This window comes from Hippopotamus amphibius, chromosome 17 (assembly GCF_030028045.1).
Source record: "Hippopotamus amphibius kiboko isolate mHipAmp2 chromosome 17, mHipAmp2.hap2, whole genome shotgun sequence".
Classification (NCBI taxonomy): Eukaryota; Metazoa; Chordata; class Mammalia; order Artiodactyla; family Hippopotamidae; genus Hippopotamus; species Hippopotamus amphibius.
The window spans coordinates 35,671,084-35,682,020 of NC_080202.1; the positions used below are offsets into that span (position 1 = coordinate 35,671,084).

Here is a 10,937-nt window from a genome sequence, read left to right on the forward strand (position 1 = left end):
GGTGCTTCAGATTCACCTCATTCTTTTTTTTTAATTAATTAATTAATTTATTGGCTGCATTGGGTCTTCGTTGCTGCACGGGCTTTCTCTATTTAAGGAGAGCAGGAGCTACTCTTCGTTGCGGTGCTCAGGCTTCTCACTGCGATGGCTTCTCTTGTTGCAGAGCGTGGGCTCTAGGTGCTCAGGCTTCAGCAGTTGTGGCTTGAGGGCTCTAGAGCGCAAGTTCAGTAGTTGTGGCGCAAGGGCTTAGTAGCTCCGAGACATGTGGGATCTTCCCAGACCAGGGCTTGAACCCGTGTCCCCTGCATTGGCAGGCAGATTCTTAACCACTGCACCACCAGGGAAGCCCCCACCACATTCTTTTTAAAGGCTGCAGAACATTCACAATATGGATGGACCTGGCATATTTAACAGGCTCCTAGCAACGGACATTAATGGCATTTTTCATTTACCCCCAGCTACAATGCTGCGATAGATATCTCTCTGAGCTCTTTTGTATAAGCATTTCTGAAGGATCATTCCTAGAAGTGGAATTGCTATGTCCTGTGCATTTACAATTTTAATGGCTACGCAGGGCCAGGCATACTGTCAGACACATAGTAGGGTCTTTGTATCTGTGGCATGAATGGACACTGCTGGATTGCCCTCCAGGAAGAACACACTATTTCCACTCCCACCAATGGCAAACAGAGAGCCACGGAACTGACAGTTGCTGCTACTAGGTCCCAGCCACGCTGGGCTTCATGGCAACCGCTTTCCCCCAGGCCACTCTGCTGCTGCTGGGAAGGATTTAAAGACCCTATGTCACCTTCGATGAAAGGCAGGCAGCATCCAGGCAGAGGGTGACCTCCTCTCCCAGGTCTGCAAAGCCCATGGCTTAACTGGGGTGGGTGTTCACCACAGTGAGGGCAACACCATCTCTGGGACGCGTCTAATGGGAGCTCACCACGTTTACACAAGCACCCACGTATCTTCCTTCTGCTCCCCTTGATCAACCTCTGAAACGGAAGGGGAACTTCCCATGGCTGGGCTCACTCTACTGCCAACACTGGAACTATGTTGTCAGCAACTGCCGTTCTTCCTCTGAGGCCTTGTCTCCAGCAGGAGCCCCCAGCCAGACAGCCCGTTTCTAGCATCTTTGGGGCTGCCATCTCCCTGCCCCCATCACCTGCCTGGGTCCTGATGCCCCTAGAAAGGGTATCACTGGGGTAGCCCCGGAGGAGGCGCCAGCACACCAGGGCCAGTCCTACCTCCAGCCCTCCCAGGAACTCCGGCCAGCACTGCTTCTGTGCCCTCGGCCTGGGGAGGCTGCCAGGGAGCAGTGCAACAGCAAGGTCAGGCGGGGGGACCCAGGCCTGCCTGAGCCCCCGAGATACCGGCCCGGGGGTGTCTCCCACACTGCATGCCCCACGCCAGGCCTCCAGCTCCACACCGCGGCAGGCTCCCACAGGGATAATGCCCTGTGAAGACTCTCCCACGCTGCAACGGTCAACACCTCTTTCCTCTCAGGGGTGAACCCCGCAGATGGGGCTGAGGGGGCTGTGCCCAGAGAAGGGCAGATCTGCTCTCTCCTCTCCTCCCTCCAGAGATTCCAGTGTGGGGTGGATCAAGGTCTCCCAGGCCCTGCGCCACAGGTGGCCAGCCTCCCCCACGTGCCTCCCCATTGCCCCCTCCCCATCCCCATGGGGAGAGAGTCAGAAACTTGAGCTCTCTGTGTCCCAAGGGAAAGCAGAGGGAGGATAAGATGAGGAAGCACAGTGGTCACTCCCACCCCACCCCCATTCCGCTGAGGGACCGCAAGGAACCAGAGGTCAAAGCATCTGCCAAGATCCTCTCCCGGAGGGTGGTCCACAGATGTGCTGTCCTCACAGGCCCACCAATGGAGGGATTTCAGGCACAGGGACCACACCCCCGCCCCCCCCAACCATGTTCCCCAGCAGCGCCTGGGCTCACCTCCCCACAGTCAGAGGCGGACGCTCAGCAACAATCAACCGAAATTTAGTGAGAACACGTGTTGGGGGGGAGGGAGCGTGCAGCGGGGTCTTCTCTGGTCAGGTAGAAGGGGAGGCAGGGCTCAAGCAGTCCCGTCTCCCAGAGTGCCTCAGCGCCCTCCGGAACATCTCGGAGCTGGCCACCCAGCCAAGGGCAGCTCCCTCCACTCCTCAGAGCAGCCCGTTCCACTGCTGGGCACCTTCAACTCTTCACGTTCTCCTCCAGGCAGCCTCTAACGTGCAATGGGGGTGGCGGGTGGACATGCCACTCTAGACCAGCGCTTGGGACACAGGAAACAACTGGCGTGGAATAGGGGTAGGGAAAGCAATAAGTTAAAGCCAAGAACGGCCAGAAGCGTGGCAGGACGGGCTGGGGTCCCGGGAGTCTCTGGCTTGATCCAGGAGGCCTTGGGGAGGAGGTGGCTGACGAGGTCTAGAGTTCCAGGCAGGAGGTGGCTCAGAAGGCAGGGTTGTCGATGCCTCTGCGAACCCTGGCATATTCTTCAGGTCTGAAGCTATAGGGAGGGGGTGGCTCCGAGGGAGGCAGGCCCAGGACAGGCTTCAGAATAATCTGCAGAGAAGGGAGGGGACAGAGACTTCTTAGGGCCTGCCACTGGCCATCACCACCCACGTGCTGGTGGTGGCATATTTACCAGGGAGAAGGTGACCTGACACTGGTTGCAGAGCCCTCCCTAGGGCCCAGAGGCGTCACGTAAGGACACCCTCCACTGTCCCACTTGCTCTAAAAATCTGAACGGGGAGGTACAGATAGCTGAGGGGCAGAGCAGGGGTTGGGATGGATACCCACCTCGCTGTAGGGGGGCGGGGGCTCGGAAATGGGTACTGAGACCCTCTCTACAGGAGCAATGTGGGGCCGTTCTGGGGGTCCCTGGTGATCCGTTGGGGGGCCCTGCTCCAACTGTCTGCAGTTGTGACAGATGCGCTTAGCCAGGCCACAGATGCACAAGAGGGGTATGATGATCAGGAAGATGATGGCAAAGATCCTGGGATGAGGAACCACCAACAGCAGCCTGAGTCTCCAGCCACCCCTGCGGCACCTCCCTCCCCCGCTGGACCTACACCCACCCCTCGGCAGAAGTCCAGTCCAGTCCTGTGTGGACCAGACCCGTCAGAGGACGGTACCCAGAGGGACTGGCCCAAGCCTCACCTCAAGGGGCCGGAGAAGAACTCGTAATGCTCTGGCTGGTACTCCTGGCAGCAGCTCTTACCACAGCAGTTGAACCCTTTAGGGCAGGTGCTAGGGGTGGGGTCAGAGAGAGGCTATTGGTACCAAGGTGGGGAGGCAGAAGGATCCCAGCTTCCCTCAGACTCACCCATGTGCTCAGGGCACGAGCCACACTGCTAGCAGGGAGAGGGTTATGGGCTCCCTAGGCTCAGTGGGAGGACCCTGGGGCTGGGATCAGGACCTGGGTTTCAGGCTCAGCTCACTACTGGCCTCATGCACCCATGCCGAGTTACATGCCTTACTGGGCCTCACGTTCCTCATCTCTAAAACGGGTGTAATGAATGTCCTGTTGACCTCACTGGGCAGACGTGGGGATTACGTGTTGTAGTGGCTACGACATCACTCTAAGGAGATGTGGAGGGAGAGGGACAGTGGCGAGGGTCCAGGAGCTAATTCCAGGAGGAGGGAGCTGGTGCTGGTGCCCACAGAGCAGGAAGTGGGAGGGGCAGGGTATCCTTGGAACATCCAAGGCTGACTGGTGCAAACATTTTGCTGCCCAGAGGCCACCCCCCTCAGCCCCTCCTCCTTGTGCTTGGGCTTCTTGCATTGACACATTAAGAATGGTTTGCCCTCCCTTCCAGGGGGACCCTCAGAGGGGAGATGGACCAAGACTGCAGTAAGAAGGATGGGGATCAGCTGCAAGTATGAAACTGCCTGTGGGTTGGTGGGTGGAAGGAGTGAAGGGTGGAATCTCCCTCTCTGGGTGGGGGGATGGTTTCTGGCTAGAAGGGGAGAGAGAGGGTGAGGATGATAAAGGCAGGAAAGGCAGGATTTGGGGTGTCTCCTCCCCACACTGGAAGTTACAGCCCAAATCCCAGACTTACAAGAAGAGACCACACGTGGCTGCAGCCTGTGGAAGAAAAGGGGCAGAGATTTGGGTCATAAACTGGGGGCTGGGGTTTCCACCCAGATGCTACCCAGGTACCTCCCAGCCAGCAGGTCCCAGGGGATCAGCACCTTCCCCCAAGCCTGCTCCCCACTCACGTCACACGTTCCCCAGGTCATGGCTGCAGCCCCAGCTCTCACCACACCTCCTACCACATGTGCTCACCCCCAGGTCTGTAAGCTCACCCCTTCTGGCCACCCTTCCAAATCCATCCCCACCAGGGCCAGGATGCCAGTACCACCCCGCCCCCCCCACGCCCCCCAGTCTCCCAACACTGCTGAAAGTTCCTATCCGCAAACCTGAACACCTGAAACCTTGCTGGAAGCCTCCTTCAGTGGCTCCCTGGGGCCCAAAAGCCACGACCAGCCCTATTCCCTTCCCCATTACCCACCCCCACCCCGCCTCCTCACACACCCACCCAGTGGGAGTTCCCTGAACACATTTTGCTGTTTCACACCTGCCTGCAAGGGCAGGCCCTCTTCCCTGAGTCTTCAGGGCTCACTGAAATCCCAACCATCCTTCAGACCCCTGCCTGGGGGGGTTCCAGGTTCTGAGAAGTGCTGGACCCGCCTCTCTGGAACGAGCGCCTCCCTCCCTCTTTTGCACTAGTTCTGTGTGCCATGGAGGCTCTCATTACAGAATTTAACCTGATTAATAGCAAATATGTGTATAAGCCCGCTTGGAACGTTCTTTCCCAGGTATCTGAGAGGCTGGCACCTTCCCTGACCATCTTACTTAAAATTACACCTGCTCCCTGAAAGCACTACCTTTCCCCTCACTGTGCTTACTTTACGTGCATAGCACTGGTCAACATCTAACGTACTATATATTTTACTTTATCTTGCTAGTTGTCTCCTCAGTAGAATGTAAACTCCACCAGGGGACGGAATTTTGTCTGTTGAAAACCAATACTCATGATTTGGGCAGAATGAATGAAAGTGCATTCACTGGCAACCTAGTTTCATGTCACCCTGGCTGCTCCCAGACCGTGGGGGAGGAATGCAGGCAGAGGAACACACAAAGGGGAGGTTATCTGTCACCTCGCCCCAGCCTCCAGGGGGATAAACAACCATGGCTCAAGAATAAGAAGCCAACTTTGGTGAGACCAGCGTATCTTTTTTTTTTTTTTCTTTTGGCTGTGCCACGCGGCTTGTGGGATCTTAGTTCCCTGACCAGGGATCCAGTCGAGTGCCCTGCAGTGGAAGCGGAGTCTTACCCACTGTACCGCCAGGGAAGTCCCAAGACCACCGTGAAATAACAGTTCAGTCGTTAACAGCAACAATAAAGCTAAGAATACCAACGACCACCAGTAATAGTTGCACTGACTCCGCTTTCCTGTGCTCAGCCCCACGGGACCACCTCCTTCTCAGAAGCCTTGGCCAGTGGGGTCAGGAGCAGGAATGAACCCTGCAGGCTGGCCCGGAGAGGGTGAAGTAACTGCAGAATTCGGGACAGCCCCAAGGGGTCCAGGCACTCCGCATATCCCCTTACCCTCAGATCCCATCCCCTGTCCCTGCCCCCCACTCCTTGCCCCCAACTAAGAGAGACAAGCAATGAACAGGTTTAATGAATTAATCTTGAGCTCCTGTTTGGAGTAGGGGATCCTCTCCCAGATTCTCTCCCCCTCCCCCATTTTAAACAGGGGGTGGTCTTGACTGAGGTGGTATCAAGCACTGGGGTAACCTTGGGCAACTTCAGCTTCCTTACACGTGGACTGGGGGCATGAACAGCCTGCCCTCTGGAGTTGTGGGGAGGAATCAACCAGCATGCTCAGCCTAGTGCCGGCGCAAACCCACCGCTGGTGACAGAGGAGGAGAAGCAGGGCTTCCCGAGCAGAGCCGCTCAGCAGTTAGTGAACACTGGGGAGCGGGCCTGGGCCTTCCCTCAGGCTCTCACACAGAAGTTAAAAACCCACGTTCTAGACCCAGGTCAGCTTCTAGGATAATCTCCCATCCCAGAACTGGATAGCCTCCCCTCCGTCACCAGGGGTGCTGCACCCCTGTCTCACCCTCGGAAATCACAGGTTTTGACTGGGTCAGGCAGACAGATCAAATCCTATCACCAAATGGAATCCTCCCCCCGCTCCTAGAAAGGGAAGAGGGTGCCTCCTTTCCTCTAGGGCACAAGCAGAGAAACACGGTCCCAGAGAGGGCTAGGACTTCCCCAAGGTCACCCAGCACTGGGAAAAACGGAGCTGGGGAGACAGGCTGGCCAGGCGTCCAGATTTCAGTCCAGACCTCAGGCCCCAGCTAGTCCCCAATTTTTGACGCAGCGAGAACGATCCACGGCTAACGTGAGGGTCAAAGTCCCCACTCACCGAGAGGCGCTAAGTGACAGACGGCGGGGGGCGGGAGGAGGTCCCACGACACAGTCCCCCACGAGGTGGAGGAACCCGGGCCTTCTCAGGGCCGCCCTCCGCTCTTACCTCCCCGGCAAAAAGCGAAAGGAAGTTACTAATTGCGAGTGGTCACGAGGAAATCCTGACAATGGAAGGTGGTGATCCGGAGCCACAAGCAGGCCCCTGACCCACAAGAGTAGGGCCCGAAAGTTCCACAGCTTTATCTCCCAAGCGCTCACCTGTTGGAGGCCGGCCAGCAGGCCGAGCAGCAAGGTGGGTACGAGGCCGGGGACCCAGGTGTCAGGCATCCTGGCATGGGGGCCACTGAGCTTCCGTGTGTAGGGGGAGGAGGGGAGAGGCGGGCCCGCGACCTCTCCCACGCCTCTCCACCTATAGGGCCCCGCCTTGGGATGGGGGCGGAGCTGATGCACGGTGGGTGGGCCGACAAGGGAACAGAGAGGGAGAGGGAAAGGAAGGGGCAGGGGGAGGGGGAAGGGGAGGGGAAGAAGTCCGAGATGGGTTTTGGGAAATGGGAGGTAGAAGAGCCTATCTGATAAAAAAATATTGTGGTGTTTGTTCAAGACTGCTAAGCTACCCCTTCCCAAGCCCCAACTGCTCCACCCCCTAAGTGGTCCCAAGCTCGAGAGGGACTGCTGAGCCTACCAGATGCAGAAGGGACACAGGCAGAGGGAGCTGGACCACTGGAAGTCCCTTCCCACGTGGACTTCTGGGGGGGTGGGGGGTGGGGGCAGAGGTTGAGGGAGAGGGCAAGCGAAGGCCTTGGAGTGGATTGAGGGAATGGTAATGGAGGGAGGTGTCACTTTTTTTTCCCCAAGAAGGAAGGGAGGGGCGGCCTCTTTGATTTCTGGGGAAGGAAAACCTGGAGTGCAGCACAAGCACATTTGTGCCCCGTCCCCCACCCGCCTTGAAATCCTGGGGAGGATGTGTTGGTACACTTCCTCCATTTGACTACAGGGGAAACTAAGGCCCCAACATTCAGAGACTAGTCCCTGAGTCCACAGCTGGGGCAGAGCGGCAGCCAGGCGAGCTCGGGCGCGCGCGAGCAGGCCCATCCGGATTCCTGGAAAGACCCGCGGACGCGGTCCGGGCGGGGAGGGGCTGAATTCCGACCCGCGGCCGCGCCCAGCCCTGGAGGCGCGCTGTGCTTCCCGATCAGGCCGGCAGGTGGCAGCATCGCTCAACGCGGGATTCCCCCGGAGCCGGGGGGCGTGGGGCTGGGACCTCCGGCTGGGTCTCTCCGAGCTCCCTCCCGGGGGACCCGGCTGGAGGGTGGGGTGGGCGGCCGTCTCGGTGGGCGATAGGCAGGGGGTGAGAGCCAGACACCCAAACACAGCTAAGACGCAAGGAGACCTTGCGGGAGATGGAGCCCAGACCCCTGAGGCGGGGGCGAAGTGGAGATGGTGGCTGGGGTGCTGCTCCCACACCTAGGGAAAGGGAGGGGGCTCCAGGAGAGGATCAGTTCCTAGGTATTTAGACGTCTCCTGCTGTGTCTCAGATCTGACTTTGCCACTGAAAACTAGCCCAACCTAGTAGGAGAGGACAGCCATCCTCCTTTGGTTTCTTCTTTTTTTTTCTGTTGCTGCTTTCTCGTTATCTCTGTTTCTCCTTTCTCCCAAGTAGTGTTATCTCTGCCTTATGTTTAACCGCTCCTTGGTTCTCCCCATTTCTCCCCATCTCTGACTCCATGCATCTTCTCTCCATTTCTTCGTGCTCCCTGTTTTCCCATCTCTGCTTCTCCTCTTTGTTAATCTCTATTTCAGTGGAGGAGTCTTTCTGTCTCTGTTTCCACTTCCCTTGTCTCTGCTTTGGTCCTGTGTCTCCCTGTCTCTCAGTTTGTTTCTCACCCACTCCCCTGGTCTCTCTCCCAGAATATGTCTCCCTGGTCTCTCTTTCCCTGTCTCTGTTTCTCATTATCTCTTGGCCCCTAATGACAGAATCTTCCAGTTTCCTGATCCAAGTGGAATGGGGGTCTGGCCCCACAGAATGCCCTCTCTATTTGCAGTTTCTGGTGACTGATCTTGGAGAATGGAATGGGAGAGGTGGGGGGAGGAGCAGCATGTCTTTCCTTCTCCCCTGGCAGTTGGCTCTGGACCTAGCCCACCGCTCAGGGGGACCTAGTCCAGAGTGTGCCGGAGACTTCTCCCAGCAGCATCTACACTGCTGCTTCCTTAGTGAACTTGTTGCTAACTTAGGCTTCCAGGGCCCAGTTGCACCAACACCCAACACCTCTAACCTCCTGCCTCTCTGTCCAGGTCTGGATCCCTATGGAGGTGTGGCCCTTAGGAGAGAGGAAGATGGGTGAACTTAGGGGAGGAAGGTATCCTAGGGAGTGGAATGAGGGTGCTGAGAAGGGCATGGAGGAGCTTGAGGAGTAGACGTGGGAGGCTGAAGAGGTGAAGGGACCAGGCAGGTCGGTGCCCTGAGGAGGAGCAGGAGGAGGGCAGGAGGATGGCATTGCTTCCCTCTGGCATCCACCAACACATATGTAGGGTTGCCAGACAAAATACAGGATGCCCAGTTAAATTTGAAGTTCAGATAAACTATGAATAACTTTTTTTTAAATTCAAATTTATTTGTTTGTTTGTTTATTTATTTATTTATTTTATTGGCTGTGTTGGGTCTTTTTTTGCTTTGTGCCGGCTTTCTTTAGTTGCGGTGAGTGGGGGCTTCTCCTTGTGGTGAGTAGGCTCCTCATTGCCGTGGCTTCTCTTGTTGCAGAGCATGGGCTCTAGGTGCGTGGGCTTCAGTAGTTGCAGCACATGGGCTGAATAGTTGTGGTTCACGGGCTCTAAAGCGCAGGCTCAATCGTTGTGGCGCACAGGCTTAGTTGTTCCACGGCATGTGGGATCTTTCTGGAGCAGGGATTGAACCTGTGTCCCCTGCACTGACAGGCGGATTCTAAACCACTGCACCACCTAGGAAGCCCCTGAATAACTTTTTAATAAATATGTCCCATGTAATATTTGGGACAGACTTATACTAAAATTCATTTGTTGTTTATCTGAAATTCTAATTTAACTGGGTGTCCTGTATTTTTATTTGTTAAATCCAGCAACCCTAGCCACATCCCTAAAATGTCATAGGAGAACAGCTGCTCTACACCCTGCCCCACATCTCCGCAGTGGGAAAGTGAGGCTCCTGGGCAGAGTCCAGAGGGCCTCTGGAATCTGCCTCTGGATCCCCAATTTTTTTCATGACATCAGACTTCCTTTCTGTGCTCCTTCCTGCAGATGGGGATGGGCTGAGGGGCCTGGAGGTGGGCGGTCCCAGCTCAAGCCACGAACACCAAGCCCTGTTGTCAGCATCCACCAGAGCCCCAGCATTCCTGGTGGGTGAGGTTGGGTGGGGGTGGGGGCACACTGGGGCCCCAGACTGAGCAGACGGGGCGTGTTCTTGTCTCGAGGCAGGAGGGTCCTGGACAAGGACAACATCTTCCGTTCGACACTCAGTCTGGCAGTGGGTGGGCAGTGTGCATGCTTGCGTGTGTGTGCTCAGACATGCAGGGACGTGGGGACAGGGAGGCCCAGAGGCCTCGTGCACTCAGTGGGTCCTTCTAGAGTCCACGCCAGATTCCATCTGGGGTTTCCCAAGAGCAGCAGAGTTGACATGTCTTCATACTAGCTCAAGCCTCTCTGGCCCATTCAATAAAGAAGGAGCTGATTGTATGCCCTACAAGGGGCCAGCTGGAAGGGCCTCGGAGGTCAGCTGGTCCACCAGCTCTCTTCTCAGAGAAGCCAGCCGGAGCCCAGAGGGACAGAAAGGCCAAGTCACAGGGGACACTGGGGCTGAGTCAGGACCAAACCACGTAGGTCTTAAGACCCCACACCTAGCGGGAGCCTCGGAGGCGGCACACGTGTCAGGCCTGGGGAGCTGTGGCTCAGAATGGAGGGATTCCTCACTGGGCGCTGTGGTGGGAGGGCTTGTGCAGCCTGGTTCTCCCCAGGCCCGGGGGCCAGGCCCTGGGTAAGGGGGAAGAGCCAGGCTGAGTTCTGTTCCTCTCAGCCCCCTCCCCGCCATACTGTGGTGGACACTGACACCCATAAATGACTCATGGTGCTGGGCTGGGATCTTTCTTTCCAAAGTCCAAGGTATGTTCTGCTGTAACCTGGCTCTGTCTTGAGGGACGTTGTGTTAGTAAGGGTGCCACTTGCTATGGGTGCTGGGTGACCTTAGTCAAGAAACCTAACTTCTCTGTGCCTTTTTTTTTTTTTTTTTTTGCTGCATTGGGTCTTTATTGCTGCACATGGGCTTCCTCTAGTTGCAGAGAATGGGAGGCTACTCTTCGTTGGGGTGCGCAGACTTCTCAGTGCAGTGGCTTCTCTTGTTGCAGAGCACAGGCTCTAGGTGCTTGAGTTTCAGTAGTTGCATCATTCAGCCTCAGTGGTTTGGCCTCTAGGGCACACAGGCTTCAGTAGTTGTGGTGCATGGGCTCAGTAATTGTGGCTCACAGGCTCT

At 56.7% G+C, this 10,937-nt stretch overlaps 1 protein-coding gene across 1 annotated transcript; it reads right to left on the minus strand.

The window, feature by feature from the left end:
- Window positions 1-2,448: 2,448 nt before the first annotated feature.
- On the minus strand, window positions 2,449-6,769 carry TMEM92 (transmembrane protein 92). The gene is made up of 5 exons (XM_057717279.1): window positions 6,701-6,769; window positions 4,062-4,087; window positions 3,160-3,249; window positions 2,800-2,995; window positions 2,449-2,562 (listed from the first exon to the last, which is right to left on the minus strand). The coding sequence occupies exons 1-5, from the start codon at window positions 6,767-6,769 to the stop codon at window positions 2,449-2,451; spliced, it is 495 nt and encodes a 164-aa protein (XP_057573262.1).
- Between the last annotated feature and the right edge of the window lie 4,168 nt (window positions 6,770-10,937).